Source organism: Heterodontus francisci, chromosome 1, assembly GCF_036365525.1.
Source record: "Heterodontus francisci isolate sHetFra1 chromosome 1, sHetFra1.hap1, whole genome shotgun sequence".
Classification (NCBI taxonomy): Eukaryota; Metazoa; Chordata; class Chondrichthyes; order Heterodontiformes; family Heterodontidae; genus Heterodontus; species Heterodontus francisci.
Genome location: NC_090371.1, coordinates 158,817,652 through 158,840,500, shown reverse-complemented (window position 1 = coordinate 158,840,500; position 22,849 = coordinate 158,817,652). Strand labels below are relative to the sequence as shown.

Genomic DNA, 22,849 nt, shown 5'->3' with positions numbered 1-22,849 from the left:
GTGGAAACAGACAATCTTACTAATGCTACACGTGATCAGAAGCTCATCTGGGGTGAAATATTTCACCAAGGTTGCCAAAATACCGGTTCAGCCTCAAGACAGTTGCCAGGTAGAAGGATGGAGTTTGTAGCATTGACCGAAGGCAATGACTTAGTCTTCCCGATATTAAACTGGATCGAAAATACTATAAAATCTTTAAAACATTATATTACCCACCACACATGGAGTTCAGCCTCATTAATGGGGGGGAGAAAATTCACTCTTATGAACTCTGTCGCTGAAAATTTTCACTCTTAAAATCAATCCATACTCTGAAACCCTGGTTCAGCCACAAGCACCACCTGCACCAAAGCACTAGCTCAAAAAAAAACTACGCCATGCCACTCGCTTCAATCAAAGCAGTACATGCACATATTGGAACAATTGACTATTGTATCTTTTCGTACTACAGAACCATTGACATACTGCCATTCCCTTCACTTTCCTAGCTGGTAAATGCCAACCAGAAAGTACACCATGTTTCATAATGAGATACAAGAGTTTCTATCTTAGTTGGCTAAGCTGGCATGTGAAAATTCCTGTGCAGGGCAGAATACCCATCCAGGAGGGAGTAGAGTCATAGAAATATAATGACTCATGGTAAATAACACTATCTAAAGCACGAAGTGGTATGGATGACCTTCATTGTGAGCACAAACTAAAGGTCAGCAAGATCAAGCTATCGACTATCACTATAGTAATCCAATACCTAAACAAATGGGAAGTGATAGGAAAAATAATTTTGGTACTTACTTCAAAATAATGGCACTGGTGGAGATAGAAGGCCATCAATCTCAATCACTTCCCCCAACCCCCCCGATTGGAGGCTACAGTGGAGAAACTAAATTCGTAACAGGATAATTTGCTTGCAGCACAAATTCAAATTCAACATTAGTCAAGGATGTTAACATTTCATTGCAATTTGAAATTTACATAGATCAGTTTTAACTGTTTAATAAGTTTGCAATAAATCTAGAATACACTCGAGTGACTTTTTTTTTTAATTTAAAAATGTGAAACATTTAAATTAAAAGCAGATAAAATGTAGGAGCTTGGATTATTTCCATTCTGCCTGTCTTTTCAAAGTATTGTGTACCCTAGAATATTTATTTCCTAACCTTGGTTGCCATGGTTGTTTGAGATTTCAGGATTTCTCTACACTCACTTTCTCAAAGTCTGTTTGATGCGTTCTTTACTCCTAAACTTTCCTTTTACTAATCTGAAATTGTCGCCATCATAACCTTGCAATGGATTTTAAATATACAAATTTACTTTTTCTATTCTAAACTATCTTATTTACTTCTATAAAATCACCTCCTTTCGAAGCTGTAAAGCTCCAGTTTTTCCATTTATCCTCATAAGTCAAACCCTTGACATTTGTGCATTTCACAGAATCAGAATGGTTTCAGCGCAGGAGGCCATTCTGCCCATTGTGTAAATTCTGGCTGTCTGCAAGAGCCACTCAGCTAGTCCCACTTCCCTGCAGCCCTGCAAATGTTTTCCTCTTCCATTTTGAAAGCCAGGATTGTGGTGGAGGCAGATTCATTCTCAGGCACTGCATTCCAGATCCTAACCACCCACTGCATAAGAACTTTTTCCTCATATTGCCTTTGCTTTTTTTGCCATTCACCTTAATTGGTCTTCTGGTTCTTAACTCTTCTGCCAAAGGGAACAGTATCTCCCAAACTCCTCTGTCCAGTCCCCTCATGATTTTGAATACCTTGGTCATATCTCCTCTCAACTTTCTCCAACAACAACAGTCACAGCGTCGCCAGTCTATCCACATAACTGAAATACCTCTTCTACGGAACCATTCTTGTAAATCTTTTCCGCACCCTCTTCAATTCCTCACATGCTTTATGGTGCCCAGAATTGGGCACAGTACTCCAGTTGAGGCCAAACCAGTGGTTTATAAAAGGTTCACCATAAATTCCTTGCTTTTGCACTATATGGGAAATAAATATTCCAGGGTATACAACATTTCAAAAAGACAGGCAGAATGGGAAAAGAGGAAGAGTAGCCCTGATAATAAAAGGATGACATAAGGACATTAGTAAGAAAGGGTCTTGGCTCAGAAGATCAAGTAGTAAAAGCAGTATGGGTGGAGATTAGGGGTAACAAGGGACAGAAAACGCTGCTGGGAGTAATTTCTAGGCCCCCCGAAACAGTAGTTACACCATTGGACAGAGTATTGAGCAAGAAATAATTGGAGCTTGTAAAAAAAGGCAATGCAACCATTGTGGGGGACTTTAATTTTCATATAGACTGGACAAATAAAATTGGCACAGCTAGTCTGGAAGATCAGTTTGTAGAATACTTTTGTGACAACTTTCTGGAAAATTATGTGGTGGAACTAGGGACCAAAGCTATTTTAAATCTAGTGTTGTGCAATGAGACAGGTTTAATTAGTAATCTCATAGTAAAAGATCCTCTGGGAAAAAGTGACCATAATACAAATGAATTCCATATGAAGCTTGAAAGTGACATACTCCAGTCCCAAAGAAGAATCTTAAACTTAAATAAAGCCAAATTCATAGGCTTGAGAAGAGAGCTGGCTAAGGTAGATTGTCTACATCCAAGGGTTCTAAAAGAAGTTGTTGCAGAGACCATGGATGCACTGGTTATGATTTTCCAGAATTCCCTACATTCTAGAACAGTCTCAACAGGTTGGAAGTTAGAAAATGTAACTCGGCTATTCAAGAAAGGAGGGAGAGAAAAGAGTGAACTACAGGCCAGTTAGCCTATCAGTTGCCAGGAAAATGCTGGAATCTATTAGGGAAGTCTGAATGCACTTAGAAAAAGCACAATATGATCAGAAAAAGTTAACATGGTTTTACGAAAGGGAAATAGAGTTTGACAAATTTATTAGTGTTTTTGAGGATATAACTAATGGGTATATAAAGAACCAATAGATGTAGCTAAGCTATCTACAATCTATATTAATTGCTTAGACGAAGAGACCGAGAGTAATGTATTTAAGTTTGCTGATTATACAAAGTTAAGTGGGAATGTAAGCTCCGAAGAGGACACAAAGAGGCTGCAAAGAGATACAGACAGATTAAGTAAGTGGGCAACAAGGTGGAAGATGGAGTATAAAAGTAGGGAAGTGAGAGATTATTCACTTTGGTAGTTAGAAGAGCAGAATTTTTTTTTTTTTTTTTTTATACGGCTGAAATTTATAAACGTTGATGTTTAGAGACACCAAAGAGCCCTTGTCCAAGAAACACAGTTTATATGCAGGTACAGCAAGCAATTAGGAAGGAAAATGTCATGCTGGCCTTTATTCTTGTACTCCAATCCCCTTGCAATAAAGAAGTCTTGTTATAATTGTACAAGGCTTTGGTGAGACCACATCTGGAGCACCATGTGCAGTTTTGGTCTCTGTAGACAGGGCTAAATTGTGGCGAGTCGAAGAGACTTAGTAGTTGGCAGGAAAAAGGACAGAGGCGCAAGGGGAGAGCCAACTGTGCAACAGCCCCAACAAACAAATTTCTCTGCAGCACCTGTGGAAGAGCCTGTCACTCCAGAATTGGCCTTTATAGCCACTCCAGGCGCTGCTTCACAAACCACTGACCACCTCCAGGCGCGTATCCATTGTCTCTCGAGATAAGGAGGCCCAAAGATCTAAGGAAGAATACAGCAGCAAAATGGGACTAACTTCAAGGAAATTCCCAGCCATTGACTCAAAAACCTTCTGCTCACCTGACCCTATTCCCAACCTGCTGACCACACAACATCCCTTCCTGGCCCCCGTGTTAGCTGGTATCAGTTCTCTCCCCTCAAATCCGCCGCCATCAACCCTCTCCTCAAAAAAAAACTCACCCTTGGCACCCTCGGTCCTTGCAAATTACCACTCCATCTACAAACTCCTTTTGCTCTCCAAAGTCCTTCATCTCCTAAATCTGTGCCCTCCTTTCCCACAACTCCATGTTTGAATCCCTCTGTTGCAGTACTGAAATGGCTCTCAAGTCAAAAATGGCATTTTATGTCACTACGCTGTGGTAAACTAGTCCTCCTTGTCCTTCTCTACCTGTCTGCAGCCTTTGACACAGTTGACCAAATCACCCTCCTCCAATGTCTCCTATAAGTCATCCAGGTGGGTGGAACTGCAATCACCTGGTTCAACTTTTATCTATCCAGTGTAGCCAGAGAATCAACTGCAATGGCTTCTCTTCGCACTCCATTACCTCTGGAGTACCGCAAGGATTTAACCTTGGCCCCTTTCTTTTTCTCAGCTGCATGCTGCCTCTTGACATCATCCAAAACAGATCAGGTTCCACATATAGACTAACCATACTCAGCTCTACCTTACCACCATCTCTTCGACTCCTACACTGCCTAACTATTCTGACACCCAATACCGGATGAGAAATTTCCTCCAACTAAAGAGTAGGTAGACAGGATCTGTTCCCATTGGCAGAAGGGTTGAGAATCAGGACACAGATTGGCAAAGGTGACTTAAGGAAAATCTTTTTTTTTTTTTTGCAATGAATGGTTGAGATCTGGAATGCACTGCCTCACAGCATGGTAGAGACAGATTCAATTGCGGTTTTCATGATGGAATTGGATAAGCACCTGAAAAGGAAAAAAATTCTCAGGACTGTAGGGCAAGGTTAAGGGAGTGGGACCAGCTAAATTGCTTTTGCAGAGAGCTGGCATGGGCTCGACAGGTCGAATGGCCTCTTTCTTAAACTTGGTTTCCTGACAATGCAACCACTAGGTGGCGCAGTACTGGCACATGTGCAAATGCAGCCTCAATGACTGAACCGTCACTATCTATGACGGCTCAGGCAGCAGCCAGTAATAAAAATGACGCCAAATTGTCACAAAAAAAACGAATGAAACCAAAACTCCCTCAACGGCTGCGATAGCAGCCTCCATCCCACCTCCCAACAGTATCCCGCTCCCTCCTGCCATCGCTCTTCTTGCTCTCCGCCGCCTTCCCTCAGTGGGAAGAGAGCGGCCAAAGCTGGGTACGGTTTTGGGGCTGGAAAATGAAGGCGGCGATTGCAGCCATTGAGAGGTGAGGAAACGCTTGGACGTCGTGGTGTCTGGCATCGTTGCACGGTGCTTAGTTGCGTGCATGCACAGATTCATGCTAGCAAATGTTTGGATACACTGATGTTGACAGTCGTTCGGCAGGAAACACTCCGCTCCTTCTTTAATGTAAACAATTTATGATAAATATTAGAACAGCAAAGCCAATATTTTCGACCCCTGCAACAAACTTCATTCTCTAACCATAGACTTTATCCCTCTCCCTGGCAATAGTCTGAGGCTGAACCAGAGGACATGCAACCTTGGTGGCACATCCAGGCTTGGGCTGATAAGTGGCAAGTAACATTTGCACCACACAAGTGCCAGGCAATGACCATCTCAAAACAAGAGAGAATCTAACCATCTCCCCTTGACATTCAATGGCATTACCATCACTGAATCCCCCACCATCATCCTGGGGGTCACCATTGACCAGAAGCTGAACTGGACCAGCCACATAAATGCTGTGGCTACAAGAGCAGGTCAGAGGCTGGGAATTTTGCGAGAGCAACTCATCTCCTGTCTCCCCAATGCCTGTCCACCATCTACAAGGCACAAGTTAGGAGTATGATGGAATCTCTCCATTTGTCTGGATGATTGCAGCTCCAACACTCAAGAAGCTCGACACCATGCAGGACAAAGCAGCCCGCTTGATTGGCACCCCATCCACCATCTTCAACATTCACTCCCTCCACACAGTTGCAGCATGCACCACCTACAAGATGCACTGCAGCAACTCACCAAGGTTTCTTCGACAGCACCTTCCAAACCCACAACCTCTACAACCTAGAAGGACAAGGGCAGGAAATGCGTGGGAAGACCACCTGCAAGTTCCCCCCAAGCCACACACCATCCTGACTTGGAACTATATCGCCGTTCCTTCACTGTCACTGGATCAAGATCTGGGAACTCCTTTCCGAACAGCACTGTGGGTGTACCTACACCTCAAGGACTGCAGCAGTTCAAGACGGCAGCTCACTACCAGCTTCGCAAGGACAATTAGGATGGGCAATAAATGCTGGCCTAGCCAGCAACGCCCACATCCTCCAAACAAACAAATAAAAAATTACCCCAAGATGAGCTTCCAATCACATATCCGCACCAAAGGCACGTATTGCACACCTCTAACATCACCTAACTTTACCCTGCCTCAGCTCATTAGCTGCTGAAGCACTCATCCATGCCTTTGCTACCTCTATATTTGACCATTCCATTGCCCTGTTGGCCAGCCTCCCATCTTCCACCGTCCAATAACTTGTACGATCAAAAACTCTGCTGCCCATATCCTGATGTGCACAGGTCCTGTTCGTTCATTATCCTTGCGCCTGTGGATGTACATGATTGTTATGAATGGCGGAGCATGCTCGATGGGCCATATGGTCTACTCCTGCTCCTAATTCTTATGTTCTTTTATTGGCTCCCAGTCCAGTAATGCCTCAATTTAAAAAAAAAAAATTGTTTTCAAATACCTCCATGGCCTCGCCCCTCCCCAATACTGTAACCTCCTCCATGCTTTTGCACATCCACTATTTTAATCACTCCACCATTGGTAGCTGTGTTTTCAGCTGTCTAGGCCCCAAGGTCTGGAATTCGCTGCCGAAACCTCCCATCTTTCTCCCCCCCACCCTTTTATAGGTTCCTTAAAGCCTACATCTTTGGCCAAGCTTTTTGTTATCTGTCCTAATTATTTCTCCTGACTCTCCAAAGCCTTGCTACAAGACAAGTCCGGAGTGTGCCAAAATAATCTCCCCTTACTTGACGGAGTGCAACTCCAACAACACTCTCATAAATGCAAGTTGTTGTTTGATCCATTGTGTTCTGATCAGACCAGTTCAGGGTCCCTGCCAGTACCATACAATTAAATTTTATATAATCCCTCTCTGGTTCTGCAGACTACAGAATGTTTTCAAAAGGGTCTTTTCAATAAGCAAGTGGTAGGAAATACTGTAGTTGCCACATTGATACGACCCCAATCTTAAAACTGGCTTGGTTAGAAAATATTCTTCGACTTACGGGATTGGGACATGCAACATTTTTCACTTTCAGCAGACCATTCGATAAAAATCGGGAGGAGGAGGAGGCTTGGTCATGTTTTTCTAGCCCAAACTGAATAGTAACCTCACTACTTGGAGGGTGGGGATGTCTCACCCATTCCAATGATTACTCAGCTTCCATTCCAAACTTGCCAAAAAAGTAGGATCAAAATTTGATTGCTAGTAGTTAGCAAGTCGAAAAATCAAATTTCCTCTATCATGGTATCCTTCTATCCTTGCATAACCAGTTTAGGGAATGAATAGTAGAGAAGTAATAGTCAAGGTAGTAATGAAAATTCCTAAATAGATAGATGCAATCCTCTGGTTTCATAACCTAGTTGAGTCACAAACTCATGTTACCTGGGTCATGTAAAACTTGGGAAACTAAAAGGCCTTTATCAAACAAAGTATTCACCAGCAACCGTAGCAAGCTAGCCTTGGACAAAATTTAAGGTGAGAAAGAAAAGCTATTTGAAATAGGTATACAAGGCTTGCAAGTAGCACAACCCTAATGCCTGCTGGTTGAAAATCAAACTTCTCAAAATCCTTGAACTGCTTATGTGCTGTCAAGTCCTGGATGAATCCTCCAGTTCATCAGAAGTTCAAAGCCATCATAGTCAGTACCTGCTGCGACTTCCACTGCCCTCTCCATCACACATTGAACCAGACTGTCTGGAATTTGGGATCCTATTTGGTCCTACAATGAGCTATAAAGCTCACATGCCATCCATCACCAACACTATTTATCTCCACCTCTAAATTTTCTCTGCCTCCAAACATGCCTTAACACTTGCACTACTGAAACCTTTAGGCATGCTACCTTCAAATTCTACTACTGCATCACTTCCTTTGCTGACCAGCAATCCTTAAACTGAGAAGGAATATAGGTATAATAGGCTTAATTAGATAGAATTTAGATATAGTTAATATATTATACCTTTTAGAATTAAAGACTGAATAAATGGTCAGTTTTCAAGACTCACTGACATTCCCCTTTAAGAAGGTGGAGTTAAAAATTTCAAGGTCCCTGTTACAATACAAGAAGTTGGGAAATCCATTTCAGTGTCTCTTGCCATGGGCTTGGAAGATAAACATACACATTGAAATATCCTGTATGACATCAGTTAAAAGTAACCATAAATTAAATTAATTGAAGGTGTTGGCAAATTGACCCACAAAGAGGGTTCAACCTACCACAATGATAAATGTTTTGACCAGATAAATGCTCACAACTTCAAGAGCAGAGGGTTTCCAGTAAAACATTAAGTAGAGATGTTAATACTACCAGATATGGATCTTGAAAGCAAGAAAACACACAAAAAGGTAACACCTATATGCTAAAAAGGTCTATGATACCTAACAGTATAAACATAAGGCTGTTTGAAACAAAAATTAGAAGTGTTGAAATCCTCAAACAATACTGGTCACCCCATGGTTTACTCAGGGAATTTAAGATAAAAGTTTACTTTAAATGTTGATGGATATTCCAAGATATTTTGCTGTAACATTAGAAAGGTTAAACTTTTGGATTCTATGTTAGAAATAAGATTGTGTTACATCTCAGTAATATTTGATATTGTGATATACTTATCCACTGAAAAGTGTATTGCATGTTAAATTCTTAACATATAAAAGTTAATAGTCTCATTTAGTATTCTGTATACAACTACAAGACCTCCACGCCTCTCTCTCTTTAGGTGGAGAGATATGTATTGAAGAGAGATTCCCAGACCCTTATAATATCTGGTATATTTATGACAGCCATAATTATTAAAAATAGGTTAATCGAAAGATGGTAATATTCTGTTAGTTTTCTTTGAGTGAAAGTTAGTTCAATTCTTTGGACCCAAATAAGTGTCCATCAGAATTTGCCTTGTTTGAACTTAGATTCACAGAGATGTACTCCTGATTTGGTTTAGTCCCTATAAAGGGGTTAAAGTCATAAATCACTTCAAAACTCAAGTCAAAAATCTGCCTCATATCCCATCCTGCCACCAACCATACATTCCATTTTCTTTGGTAGAGCACGGGCTTTTTGGCATAACTGTGCCAAACTGTGCATAACATGCAGTAAATTAAAAAGGGACCAACTTTTTGCAGAACACTGTCTACAATTAAGTCCCACAAGCCAACCACCCATGTCCTCTGACTAAACTGGCTCTCCATCCAACCACACTACATTCAAAGTCCTAGTCTTATATCCTTCTATGCCATCTCCTCCAGCCCTATAGTCATTTCCAAATGTCCTGTTGCTGACTCCAGCCTTCTGTACTTTTTCGCCCCAACTCCCCAACCCCCCTTTTAGGGGATGCCTTCAACCACCTACTCTTTACAGCATCTTCGCTAAATCTCTCCACCTCTTTCGCCATCTTTAAAATACTATTAAGAATCCTTTCTAATCAATTTTCAGCTATCCCTTCGAATCACTTTCTCCAAAACTCAATTACTAGTTTTCTTCATGCCGCAGTGGCGCCGTAGTTAGCACCGCAGCCTCACAGCTCCAGTGACCCGGGTTCAATTCTGGGTACTGCCTGTGTGGAGTTTGCAAGTTCTCCCTGTGTCTGCGTGGGTTTCCTCCAGGTGCTCCGGTTTCCTCCCACATGCCAAAGACTTGCAGGTTGATAGGCTAATTGGCCATTATAAATTGCCCCTAGTATAGGTAGGTGGTAGGGGAATATAGGGACAGGTGGTGATATGGTAGGAATTAGTGTAGAATTAGTATAAATGGGTGGTTGATGGTCGGCACAGACTCGGTGGGCCGAAGGGCCTGTTTCAGTGCTGTACCTCTAATCTAATCTATTTCAGCAACCCTTCGCATTAAAAAGCACTACATAAAAGCAAGTGGTTGCTGATTGACATGGAGATATGGAGCACGTTTATACAGTCTTACTCTGCATTGCTGCAGTTGACTTTTGTTCTAAATATAGGCTGGATTCAAGTCGGTCAACACGTGTAAAAAGGAATCTCAGTTTCAGCTGTCTACCCTTTATTAGCCGAAAAGCCATAACCTGCCTTTTCTCTTTACATAAGCATTTTCTCATTTCAGATTTCTATTTGCACGTGGCTTTTAAAAAAAAAAATTGGTAAAGCCAGAGTAGATGCAAGCCTTTGGCTTAGTGATAGCATTCCCAGGATTTGGGCCGCAACCCAGTCTGTCCCGGCGAGTGGAAACTAGAATATAGTCATACCGTGGGGAACGTGCATCCAGGCTGAATCACCACTCACTTAGTAGTATTCTTGTGCTAGTCAGATAGGTTGGGTGTAGCCCCACTCAAGACAGGTTTGGCAGTCAGAGACCAGCATGCCAGCATTGAATACTGGGGTACTCGAGTCCTATGGGGTAGGTGCTCCAACCTCAAAAGGGTAGGTGGGGCGCTTTAGCCTTGGTCGCAACCAACTTACGAGAAGGCAGTCCAAAGATAAAAGCTGCGATAAAAGCAACAGAAAATGACCAACTATTCCTCCCTAGTGAGCGTCTCAAAAATATTACGTGTGAAGATTAAGTTAGGACCTGTCCTAGGTTAGAATAGTGAACTGGAAAGCCACAAGTCCTGGGAAGGTATTGATGGAATTTCTTTCATCTATTACCAAAGTAGCTAGCTCTCAAAGTTCCAGCCACATTAAGTTATCAAGGGGTATGAAATCATTCCCCTATCTGGCATGCTCCAATTATCAAAAGGACCAGAGAAGGTAACAAACTACACCAATTATTCTGCACCAGTAGAATCCTGTTGTTTGTTAATGTTCACTGGAAGGAATGCAGGAAACTGGATCTTCATTTCTAACTTTGTACAAGGGTTTAAAGACCCAATACAAGATTTGCTATTTTCCCTATGGGCCTTGAAATACACTAAAACTGACTAACAGCTGCATATTGTTTCAATACTGCAGTAGCACAGGGTAGAATTACTTTACCAATTAACTTGAATCAAAATGTTCTGGAACATGGCCCAGACTGAATACATGTTCTTTGCAAAAGACTCCCCAAACCTGGTGGTAGCAACAATGGATAACCTCTGGTTTCAGAGCCTTATTCTTCATGATATATCAGCATTTCTAAAGTTTTATTTCTTCCTTTCAAAAGTCAGATGACAAGACAACTGTAGGGTCAACACTGCTTTCCCATCTGATATCAGCTGGCTCAAGTGACCAGTCACCAAACCTAGTACTTTCCTTATCTGAGATACTCAAATCAAAGCACCACGTAGTGTGGTACTGGGTATTCCAAATTTTGAAGGCTACCATTTCTCAGTGCTTTTAAAATTCAGTTTTAAAAATTTCCAAAAGACAGACTTTTTTGAATTATGAAGAATTATGCAAAATTACAGTACACAAGTAGCAAAATCACTCTACATGCACCAAATGTAGAAATTTGTGGGATTGTGAAAACGTATTTTCAACTTTGCAAATCATTTTGCCTTAAAATATGAATGGTGCCCATAAACTACCTTCAGAAAGGTGCGGATAGAGAAATTTGTTAAGTAGTAACTACAAGAGGGAACGAATTGTGGAAAATGTGGAATTAGTTTTGATAGACAAATGATTTTGTACTGCTAACAGAATGGAACTTCCAATTCATTAAAGGAACAGGGGACATCACAGTACATATATTGTCCTATTTAAGAATAGTTAAGGAACAGCACATGAAGGGGAGAAAACTTGTTATGGACATTTGAATTCAAAATATAATATGCTTGCCCAATTTCAAATAACTTACTGATCAAATTAGAACTACAAGTGAAGCTAAAGTGTCTAAGTTACAGACAGCACTTAGAGATGAACAAACATTCATTCAAAATGCATTTGATGAGGAGAGGATACTTAGAATTCTAAATTCTGCAAATATTTATGCAGGTCCAAATGTTAATCTAAAGTTCAAATTCAAATGAAATCCATACCAAATTGCATTACATCATTAATCACATACTTTAACATTTGAATTTCATAACTAAATTTGTTCCTATTGCCATATTCAGAAAACAAACATTTTACCATCAAATAAACTGAGGTCTCTGAGTAACCTTGGTCCATAAAGCCCTTCCAAGATGCTTTCGAACCCTGTAAATGAAATGTTAATATATTAGCTCACAAATGTAAAAAAAAAACTTGATACAAAGTATTAAAGGTATTTTATCACTAACAAAATATTTTTCTACCCATTCTGTAGTCTAAATACAATTTAACACATTTCTGTAAGTAAGTATAAATTGATGCTTCAGCTACAATTACAATTTTCCTACAATGTTGCTTGTGGTGCCAGTAATTGGCAAGCGAGATGCAGGAGTAAGCTCTAAGCATTCATGCAATATGGGCAGTGCAGGCAGTCGATTTGTGCTCCCTCGTGGCAAAGTCCAAGGAGCTTGAATCCAGAACCATTTCAGGACTTGGATCATATAATCTAGGTCAAGACTTCAGCACGGCACTGAAAAGAGTGTTGCATTGTCAGATTTGCCATCTTTTGGGTGAGACATTAAAGGTGAACATTTTCCCACAATATTCAAACAGCAGCAAAGGAGTGCTCCCAGTTATCCTTTAACCACGACCAAGATAATCAAAAAAGAAACATTTAAGCATTCATCTAATTTGTCATTTTGTGACCTTATGCTGCATTAATTGGTTACTGCATTTGCCTATAGAAGTAATCCATTGATTGTGAAGTTCTTTGGGATGTTGAGGTCATGCTTTGTCTTGTATTTATAGAAAACATTTCTTTGGGCATGATCCGAAATTCTAGACCTTACAATTCACCAACTTAATACACAGTTCAAACATAATAGTCATTGCAGTTGCAATGCAATTTTTTCACATTAAACAGAGACTTTCCAGCTTGATAAAGTCCTCTATTATGTAATCACTATTAAATATACATATTAAAACATCCTTTTCAGAGTCAAACAATTTATTTCAACTAAAAAAAAAAAGCGATTAAGCACACAAGTGGTGAAAGCTTTCAGAAGATAGGGGCATACCACAAAAGTAAACTGTTGGTCCTTTCAAGAGGAGGAAGCTTAAATTGGCAATTGGTGTGGAAGGAAAGAAATCTTTGTTCTCTAGGATGATCCCAAGGGACTGGGAAGGCAAAGAGTGGAACAGGGGGAGATACCTTGTAAGAGAAGGTGCTAGGAGGAGGGTGAGGGGGCGGGGCGGGGAGGGGAGGAGATGGGTGGGAGAAGACACCAAAATCTGACTTGGCGATAAAGGCCACCACAATGGTTTGGGCAAGCTAGCTGGTGGAAGTATAACTAGGTGGGAGACTTTTGGCAAGGGGTTATCATCCACAGGCCAATTTCAGTTGAAGCCAAGATACTGAAATTCTTGTTCAAAAGAACAATATTTTGGAGAGAGATGAAGATTGTTGATCAATTCGCAGAGTTCAAGTTGGAAGTGTAACATGGAGCAATTGGGTTTGCTGCTTGTAAGGAGGTAGTGAAGGGGGACTTTACCTCAATGAGCATTCAAAGAATACTCCAAGTCAGAATACACATTATTAGACTCCCATTTTTTGGATCTACAGTGCAGTCAGTTCCTGAACCTTGGCTGACTTACTTGATGGCAGCCAAAAGGAATGAGAAATCAGTTTTTGCTCCTTAAAAGGTTGGTTTTACAATAAATTGTTCTACTGCACACCTGGGTAGTCACACCAGATTGCAAGTACTTAACAATGGACTGAGGAGTTTCTTCTTGCTATTGTCAATCTTTTTAAATATAATGTAAAACCATGAACAGTTCAACATGGGCACAACTGACACTACTTGTTAACTGAATGAGCTTAAAGAACTTGAGATGAAGAATTATAAAGGCAAGAAGTCACTTGTGGGAGTGGTGTACAGGTCCCCTAACAGTAACCACACAGTAGGATGGGGTGTAAAAGGAAGAAATAATGGGAGCTTGTCAGAAAGGCACAGCAATAATCATGGAGGATTTTAATTGACATATAGACTGGAAAAATCAGATGGGCAAAGGGAGCCTAGATGAGGAGTCCATAGAATATTTGAGATAGTTTCTCAGAACAGCACGTTCTGGAACCAGAGAGCAGACTATACTAGACCTGGTATTGTGCAACGAGATAGGATTAACTAATGACCTCTGTGAAGGCACCCCCAAGCAGCAACAATCATAACACGATTGAATTTTACATTCAGTTTGAGGGAGAGTAGAGTGGGTCTAGGACTATTTTAGACTTAAATAAGGGCAATTATGAGGGCATGAAATTAGAGTTAGCTAAAAGTGAACTTGCAAATTAGTTTAAGGGATAGGTCAATAGAGATGCAGTGACAGACATTTAAGGGGATATTTGAGAATACTCAGAATAGATACATTCCAAAGAGAATGAAAAATTCCAAGGGGAGGACCTACCGTACATGGTTAACTAAAATGTTAAAGATAGTACCAAACTTAAACAAAAAGCATATAATTGCAAATATAGATGGCAGGTCAGAAGATTGGACAGAATATAAAAAAAACAAAGAATGACAAACATTAATGAGGGAAAACTTAGAGTATGAGAGAACGCTAGCTAGAAATATCAAAACAGTAAGGGTTTCTATCGATATTTAAGAAAAAAAGTTGTGAGCTTTGGTGCTATAGAAAGTGAATCTGGGGAATTAATAAGGGAAAAATAAAGAGATGGCAGACCAACTGTACAGGTATTTTGCATTGGTCTCTATTTATATAGAGGATACAACTAACATCCCAGAAATAGCTGTAAACCAGGAAATGGAAGGGAGGAGGGAACTCGAGGAAAATTACAATCACCAGGGAGGTGGTACTGAGCAAATTATTGGAACTGCGGGATGACAAGTCCCTGGGTCCTGGTGGACTTCATCCTAGGGTCTTAAAAGAAATGGCTAGTGAGATACCTGATGCGTTGGTTTTAATTATCCAAAATTCCCTAGATTTGGGAAGGTTCCATTAGATTGGAAAAGAGAAAATCTAACTCCTTTATTCAAAAAAGGGAAGGAGACAGAAAGCAGTAAACTACAGGCCAGTTAGCTTAACATCTGTCATAGGGAAAACATTAGAAGCTATTAAAGATGTTATAGCAGGGCACTTGAAAAATTCAAGGTAATCGGGCAGAGTCAACATGCTTTTGTGAAAGGGAAATCATATTTAATCAATTTATTGGAGTTCTTTGAAGAATTAACATGTACTGTGGATAAAGGGGAACTGGTGGATGTACTGTACGTAGATTTCCAGAAGGCATTTGATAAGGTGCCACATCAAAGGCTATTGCGGAAAATAAAAGCTCATGGTGTAGGGGGTAACATATTGGCATGGATAGAAGATTGGCCAGCTAACAGGAAACAGCAGGCATATTTTCTGGTTGGCAAGATGTAACGAGTGGTGTGCCACAAGGATCAATGTTGGGGCCTCAACTTTTTACAATTTATAAAAATGACAGATAAAGGGACCGAAGGTATGGTTGTTAAATTTATTGATGACACAAAGATAGGCAGGAAAGTAAGTTGTGAAGAGGACATAAGGAGACTACAAAAGGGATATAGATAGGTTAAGTGAGTGGGCAAAGGTCTGGCAAATGGAGTATAATGTGGCAAAATGTGAAATTGTCCACTTTGTCAGGAAGAATAAAAAGCATATTATCTAAATGGTGATAGACTGCAGAGCTCTGAGATGCAGAGGGATCTGGGTGTCTTAGTGCATGAACCGCAAAACGTTGGTATGCAGGTACAGCAAGTAATTAGGAAAGCTAACAGAACGTTATCATTTATTGCGAGGGGAATTGAATACAAAAGTAGGGATGTTATGCCACAGCTATACTGTGCATTGCTGAAACCACATCTGGAGTACTGTGTACAGTATTGGTCTCCTTATTTAAGGCAGGATTTAAATGCATTGGAAGCAGTTCAGAGAAGGTTTACTGGACTAATACTTGGTATGGGTGGGTTGTCTTATGAGGAAAGGTTGGACAGGCTAGGCTTTTAACTGCTCGAGTTTTGAAGAGTAAGCGGCAACTTGACTGAAACATAGAAGATCCTGAGGGGTCTTGACAGGGTGGATGCGGAAAGGATTTTGGGAGAATCTAGAACCAAGAGTCACGGTTTAAAAGTAAGGGGTCGCCCATTTAAGACAGAGATCAGGAGAAATTTTTTCTCTGACGGTCGTGAGTCTTTGGAATTCTCTTCCTCAAAAGGCGGTGGAAACTGAATCTTTGAATATTTTTAAGGCAGAGGTAGGTAGATTCTTGATAAGCAAGGGGGTGAAAGGTTATTGGGGGTAGGCAGAAATGTGGAGTTGAGGTTACAATCAGATCAGCCATGATCTTGTTGAATGGCAGAGCAGGCTCGAGGGGCCGAGTGGCCTACTCCTAATTCATATGCTCGTATAACTTAAGATCTCATTCTTCAACCCTGTCCATCGCAACTAGAGTATTGGCAAATGCACAAACAGCCTCAGCATCCGATGCTACAGAAGAGAGTCACAGCAATCTAGTGAGTGATCCTCAAGTTTGCATTTGGACATGTGAAGGCCAGGACTGGGCTCAGCTGTCCAAGTTCACATATGAAGGAAGGGAAGAACCAGAAACCTGCTGCCACTGTACGAGGAATCACCATGTTCAACAGAGCATTAAAAAATTTCAAATGGAAACAATTAATTTTAGAAAAATGTATAACTACACAGCACCCCTTTGATAAAGCTGGACACCATTAGATGTTCACCAATGGAACTTCCCATCAAAAAGAGATGACATACCAGAGTTGTTAACTGTCCCATCACCAAACTAGATTTGTCCTAATTAAGTTGCTGGAGGCAAGGAGATAGCTATATTAATTGATAAAATCATTTTTTGGAGTGGTAAATTATGGGATTTTACTTCAACCAGTGTTTTGTGCATCACATTTTAGATTGTATTGATACTTTGAAAATTAATGCTGATTTTAATTATTTTTGGTCATTGTATCTATCCCTTTACAGGGGCCATTTGGTATTGCAACATCCTAAAATATTGCCAAATAAATGACAAGCCCAAATAAAACTAGGAACACAGTGAAGTTAATGCAATAGACAGAACCCTAGTCACAGTTACAGTATTAACAGTGCTTACAGTATCTGGAGATGAAAACAGAGCATGAACAGATGCAGAGCAGAACAGCAATACTGTCATTATCTTAGACAACAGATGTCTTGCAGTCTTCCTCCTGCTCCTGCATGATTTCTGCGATTCTGATGCTGAATTCAAGATTCTGGACAACCAGGTGCAATTACCCCACTTCTCCACCCCCCCTCCCCATGTCATCATTGGTGGGAACCAAAACCAGTACTGATGCTTTAGTGACTTCTGCTCGAGACAATGGAACAACTAGAATATCAAGGCAGATTGTTGCATGGCTTGGCAGAAGTAGACAGTGCCAAAATAGCTCTCAAAGTCACAAATGGCATCCTAGGTGACTGAGAAAGGTAAAGCACAGTGTTAGCTTTCACATGTACACAATGACACTGAAGTCTACTTTAGCACACCTCTCGACTCCTCCACTGTTGCTACTTAGGATGCTAATCCAACATCCAGTACTGGATGAGCAGAAATATCCCAATAGTTAATTATTGGGAACACAAACTTTCACCAAGGGGCAACATGAAGGAGGGAGCTAAGAATGGATCCTTGGGGAGGAAAGGGGTACCAGAGGCAACAGTGCAGGAACAGGAAGCATTTTGGAACTGGGAGCCCCTTTAAATCCACTGCAATGATGGCAGCGATCTGAACTTGCATGGCAGCAAGTTGACATTGCCTGACAACAGTCTGAGCTTGCACTGTGGCACTCACTTTTGGTGGAAGCTGCTTATGCTACAATGGAAGATGAGACATTGGCCATCAGACGCTGCATCATGATTGGTTCTGCAAGTGTGTTGTTGTTGGAGTTGCCACCAGTTCCATGCTCCAAGCTCTGCGCAAAGCCCTGTGTCAAGATGGTGCCAGACTGTTCCATGATCCTTGCTAATGAATGCAGGCTTTCTGGCAGACTTCCCAATGCACCAAGCGTTTTGTTGTGCACACTGAAAAGCCGTCTTCTGTAGTCTGACCCATCAAAGTCGTCACCGGAGTCCACTGCAGCAAAACTTGTGCCCAACCTCACCCTCCAGCCAGCTAACACCAGCTCTATCCTCACCCCCCGCCCTGGCTACAATGCACTTGTGCCCAATGTCTCACTACATGCAGATTCCCACCTCTATGCTGTCCTTTAAGATACGGACAGTGCCAGTATCTGAGCTGTAGCTGAGTGTGAAATCAAGTCATGGCATGTCTTCTTGGTCTTCCTCCATTGGCTGGGCAGGTTGCACTTCCTGGGTATCTGAAAAGGAAAAAGGGGGCATGGGTAAGGTTGTGGTGAGGGGAGAGGGAAAGTAAGTGCATTTTTACACCATCTCCAGCTTGTAAGTCAGAAGAAATGGTGGAATAAAAGGGAAATGGGATAAGAGATGGAGGATTAAGTGAGGATATCTTCAGTGGATTCAGCCCCACCACTGGCCATGGCCTCAACAACAGCCCTTCACATTGTAGCCAGCACCATCTCTTCTGTGGGGGTTAGAGCATTCAGGTGTGTCTCTCCCTGCTCTGCGCCACCTTCTTCTGCCAAAAGGGGAAATGTGTCAGTGGGTGTCATGCCATTCTGAAAGGGGAGGGTGAGCAGCCAGAGGTAGTGGCCCATATTGGTACTAACGACATAGGCAGAAAGAGAGATGAGGTCCTGCAAAGTGAATATAGGGAGTTAGGCAGAAAGTTAAAAAGCAGGACCTCTAGGGTTGTAATCTCAGGATTACTCCCTGTGCCACATGCTAGCGAGGGTAGAAATAGGAAGATAAGGTAAATGAATGCACGGCTGAAGAGCTGGTATAGGCGGGAGGGCATCAGCTACTTGGATCGCTTCTGTTGCAGAGGTGACATGTATAAGGAGGACGGGTTGCATCTGAGCTGGAAGGGGACCAATATCCTTGCGGGGAGGTTTGCTAGTACTACTCGGGAGGGTTTAAACCAGTCTTGCAGGGGGGGTTGGACCCAAAGTAGTAGTCTCTCTGATGAAATAGTTGAGGCAAATGTAGAGGTGAAAGCAAGTCCAGTAGGCAGGCTGGGCAGGACAGGGAGCATGGAAGGTCTGGTAGGCTAAACTGCATTTACTTGAATGCAAGAAGCCTTACAGGTAAGGCAGATGAACTCAGAGCATGGATCAGTACATGGGATTGTGATATTATAGCTATTACGGAAATGTGGTTGAGGGATGGGCAGGACTGGCAGCTCAATGCTCCGGGGTACTGATGCTTCCGTCGTGACAGAGGTGGAGGTAAGAGAGGAGGGGGGAGTTGCACTATTGATTAGGGAGGATATTCTAAGGGGGGGGAAAAAAAAAAAGAGGAAGAGAACACCCAGCGAGGCCATATGGGTGTAACTTAGAAATAATAAAGGGGTGATCATTTCAATGGGATTATACTATAGCCCTCCCAATAGTCAGAGAGAATTGGAGGAATATGTATGGAGGGAAATCACAGATAGGTGTAGGAATTACAGGGTTGTAATGGTAGGTGATTTTAACTTCCCTAATATTGACTAGGACTGCCTTAGTGCTAAGGGATCAGATGGGGAGGAATTTGTTAAGTGTGTCCAGGATAGTTTTCTGAAGCAGTATGTGGATGGCCCTACTAGAGAAGGGGCTACACTCAACCTCCTCTTAGGAAATGAGGATGGGCAGGTGGTTGATGTGTCAGTGGGGGAGCACTTTGGGACCAGTGACCATAACTCTATTAGCTTCAAGATAGTTATGGAAAAGGATAGGACTGGTCCTCAAGTTGAAGTCCTAAATTGGGGGAAGGCTAACTTCAATGGCATCAGACAGGAACTCTCAAAGGTTGAACGGGAGAGGCTGTTTACAGGTAAAGGGACATCTGGCAAGTGGGAGGCTTTTAAAAGTGAGATGGGAAGAGTTCAAGGCCGGCACGTTCCTGGTAGATGGAAGGGCAAGGCTGGCAAGTTTAGGGAACCCTGGTTGACGAGGGATATTGAGGGTCTGGTCAGGACAAAGAAGGAGGCATATGTCAGGTATAGGCAGCTGGGATCAAGCAAGACCCTCGAGTCGTCGAGGGGACGTAGGAGTACACTTAAGGAAATTAGGAGGACGAAAAGTGGCCATGAGATTTCCCTGGCAGATAAGATAAAGGAGAATCCTAAAAGATTCTTTAAGTATATTAAGAGTAAAAGAGAGTAGGTCCCCTTAAGGATCAGTGTGGGAATCGATGTGTGGAGCCATGGGAAATGGGCGAGGTCTTAAATGAATACTTCTCGTCTGTATTTACCATGGAGGTGGTCATGGAAGCTAGTAAGTTCAAGGGAGGGAACAGCGATATCCTGGAGCATAGCAACATTACAAAGGAGGTGGTGTTGGAGGTTTTGAAGCGCATTAAGGTGGATAAATCTCCAGGGCCTGATCAGGTGGATCTTAGAATGCAATGGGAAGCAAGGGAGGAGATTGCTGGGGCCCTGGCAGAAATTTTTGTATCATCGTTAGCCACGGGTGAGGTACCGGAAGACTGGAGGATAGCTAATGTTGTGCCTTTATTTAACAAAGGCAGCAGGGATAAGCCAGGAAACTACAGGCTGGTGAGCCTTACATCAGTGGTGGGAAAGTTATTGGAAGGGATTCTGAGAGACAGAATTTATATGCATTTGGAAAGGCATGGTCTGATTAGGGATAGTCAGCATGGCTTTGTGCGTGGGAAATCATGTCTCACAAATTTGATTGAGTTTTTCGAGGTGACCAAGAGGATTGATGAGGGCAGGGCGATGGATGTTGTCTACATGGACTTTAGCAAGGCCTTTACAAACTCTCACATGGTAGGCTGGTCCAGAAGGTTCGTACACATGGGATCCAGGGTGAGCTAGCCAATTGGATACAAAATTGGCTTGGTGATAGGTGGCAGAGGGTGGTAGTGGAGGGTTGTTTTTCAGATTGGAAGCCAGTGACAAGTGGTGTGCCGCAGAGATCGGTGCTCGGCCATCTGTCATATATATTAATGACTTGGATGTGAATGTAAGGGGCATGATTGTAAGTTTGCAGATGACACCAAAGTTGGTGGTATAGTGGACAGTGAAGAAGGTTGTCAACAGGATATAGATAAACTGGGAAAGTGGGCAAGGGATTGGCAAATGGAATTTAACGCAGACAAGTGTGAAGTGATGCATTTTGGGAAGTTAAACCAGAGCAGGACACAGTGAATGGCAGGGACCTGAGGAGTGTTGTTGAGCAGAGAAACCTTGGGGTGCAAGTACATAGTTCCCTGAAAGTGGCAACACAGGTAGACAGGGTGGTGAAGAAGGCGTATGGCATGCTTGCCTTCATCGGCAGAGATATGGAGTACAAGAGTTGGGACGTCATGTTATAGTTGTACATAACGTTGGTTAGGCTGCATTTGGAGTACTGTGTGCAGTTCTGATCGCCGCACTACAGGAAACATGTGATTAAGCTAGAGAAGGTGCAGAAAAGATTCACAAGGGTGTTGCCTGGTTTCAAGGGCTTGAGTTATAAAGAGAGAGATTGGATAGGCTGGGTCTGTTTTCCCTGCAGCGAAGGAGGCTGAGACGGGACATGAAAGAGGTATATAAAATTATGAGAGGCATAGATAGGGTAGATAGCCAGAGTCTGTTTCACATGGTAGGGGTGACTAAAATTAGAGGGCATAGATTTAAGGTGAGAGAGAGGAGGTTTAAAGGGAATCAAAGGGGTAAATTTTTCACACAAAGAATAGTGGGTATCTGGAATGAGCGGCCTGAAGAGGTGGTGGAGGCAGGAACAGTAGCAACATGTAAGAGGCATCTGGACAGGTACTTGAATGAGCAAGGCATGGAGGGATATGGAATTAATGCTGGCAGGTGGGATTAGTATAGATGGACATTATGGTAGTCATGGACGTGGTGGGCCGAAGGGCCTGTTTCTATGCTGTACGACTTTATGCCTGGCTGGTGTGGCCATCAAGGCTGCATATCTGGCATTGTGCAAGCTGTGAGATGTGAGTGTGAAGCTTGCAACAGTGCTGTGTGAGGGTGAAGTGAAGCATATAAATATTAGGTATAGTCCTGGCTGATAGAAATAGTTGGCAGATGAGTGATGGGGTGTGGTGAATTGAGCAGAGGCTGAGGCTAGTGGTGCAGCTGATAGGATGTGGTATTTGAAGATGCATTCACTGACCTTAACAACTAGAGTTCATTAAACTTCTTACAGCACTGCATCCAAGTCCTCCAGGCTAAACTCATGACATTTAGCTCCATGGCTATCTTTTCCCATTGCCTTGTGTGCCTCCATCTGCCCTGTGAATACAGGACATCTCTCCTTTCCACCACTCCAGCGCAACATTGGAAAACCTTGGTGCACACTATCTTCCATGGTCATCCATTATTTTTTATTGCACAACACAATTCCTAATGATCAGGAATGATTCTTTTAAGCACTGCAAGCCAGTTTTAACAAGCAATGATACGGAACCATCTGCTGAAATGTGCAGCCAATGAACAGCATGTAGTCCTGGCTGCATGCAGCAATCATTACATCAGAACTGATGAAAGGTCACTGACTGAAATGCTTCTTTCTCCACAAATGCTGCCAGACCTGCTGAGTATTACCAGCACTTTTTGTTTTAATTTCAGATTTCCAGCATCTGCAGTATTTTGCCTTTCAACAATTCTTTACATGTTTTCAATGCTGTGTAGCCAACACACTGTAAAAGAATGCCCGAGTCCTAAT

At 42.1% G+C, this 22,849-nt stretch overlaps 1 protein-coding gene across 20 annotated transcripts in view; it reads right to left on the bottom strand.

The window, feature by feature from the left end:
* lcorl (ligand dependent nuclear receptor corepressor-like) overlaps positions 1-22,849 on the bottom strand; it is a 168,607-nt gene that overhangs the window by 116,986 nt on the left and 28,772 nt on the right. For 18 of the 20 annotated variants that reach the window (XM_068037610.1, XM_068037620.1, XM_068037706.1 and 15 more), the window contains exon 2: positions 12,102-12,167. The exons of 1 other annotated variant lie outside the window; for it this stretch is intronic. In XM_068037610.1, the coding sequence (XP_067893711.1) occupies positions 12,102-12,167 (66 nt within the window). Of the gene's footprint in view, positions 1-12,101; positions 12,168-18,290; positions 18,416-22,849 lie in introns of all 20 variants that reach the window. One more of the 20 variants, XM_068037655.1, reaches the window with a different exon arrangement.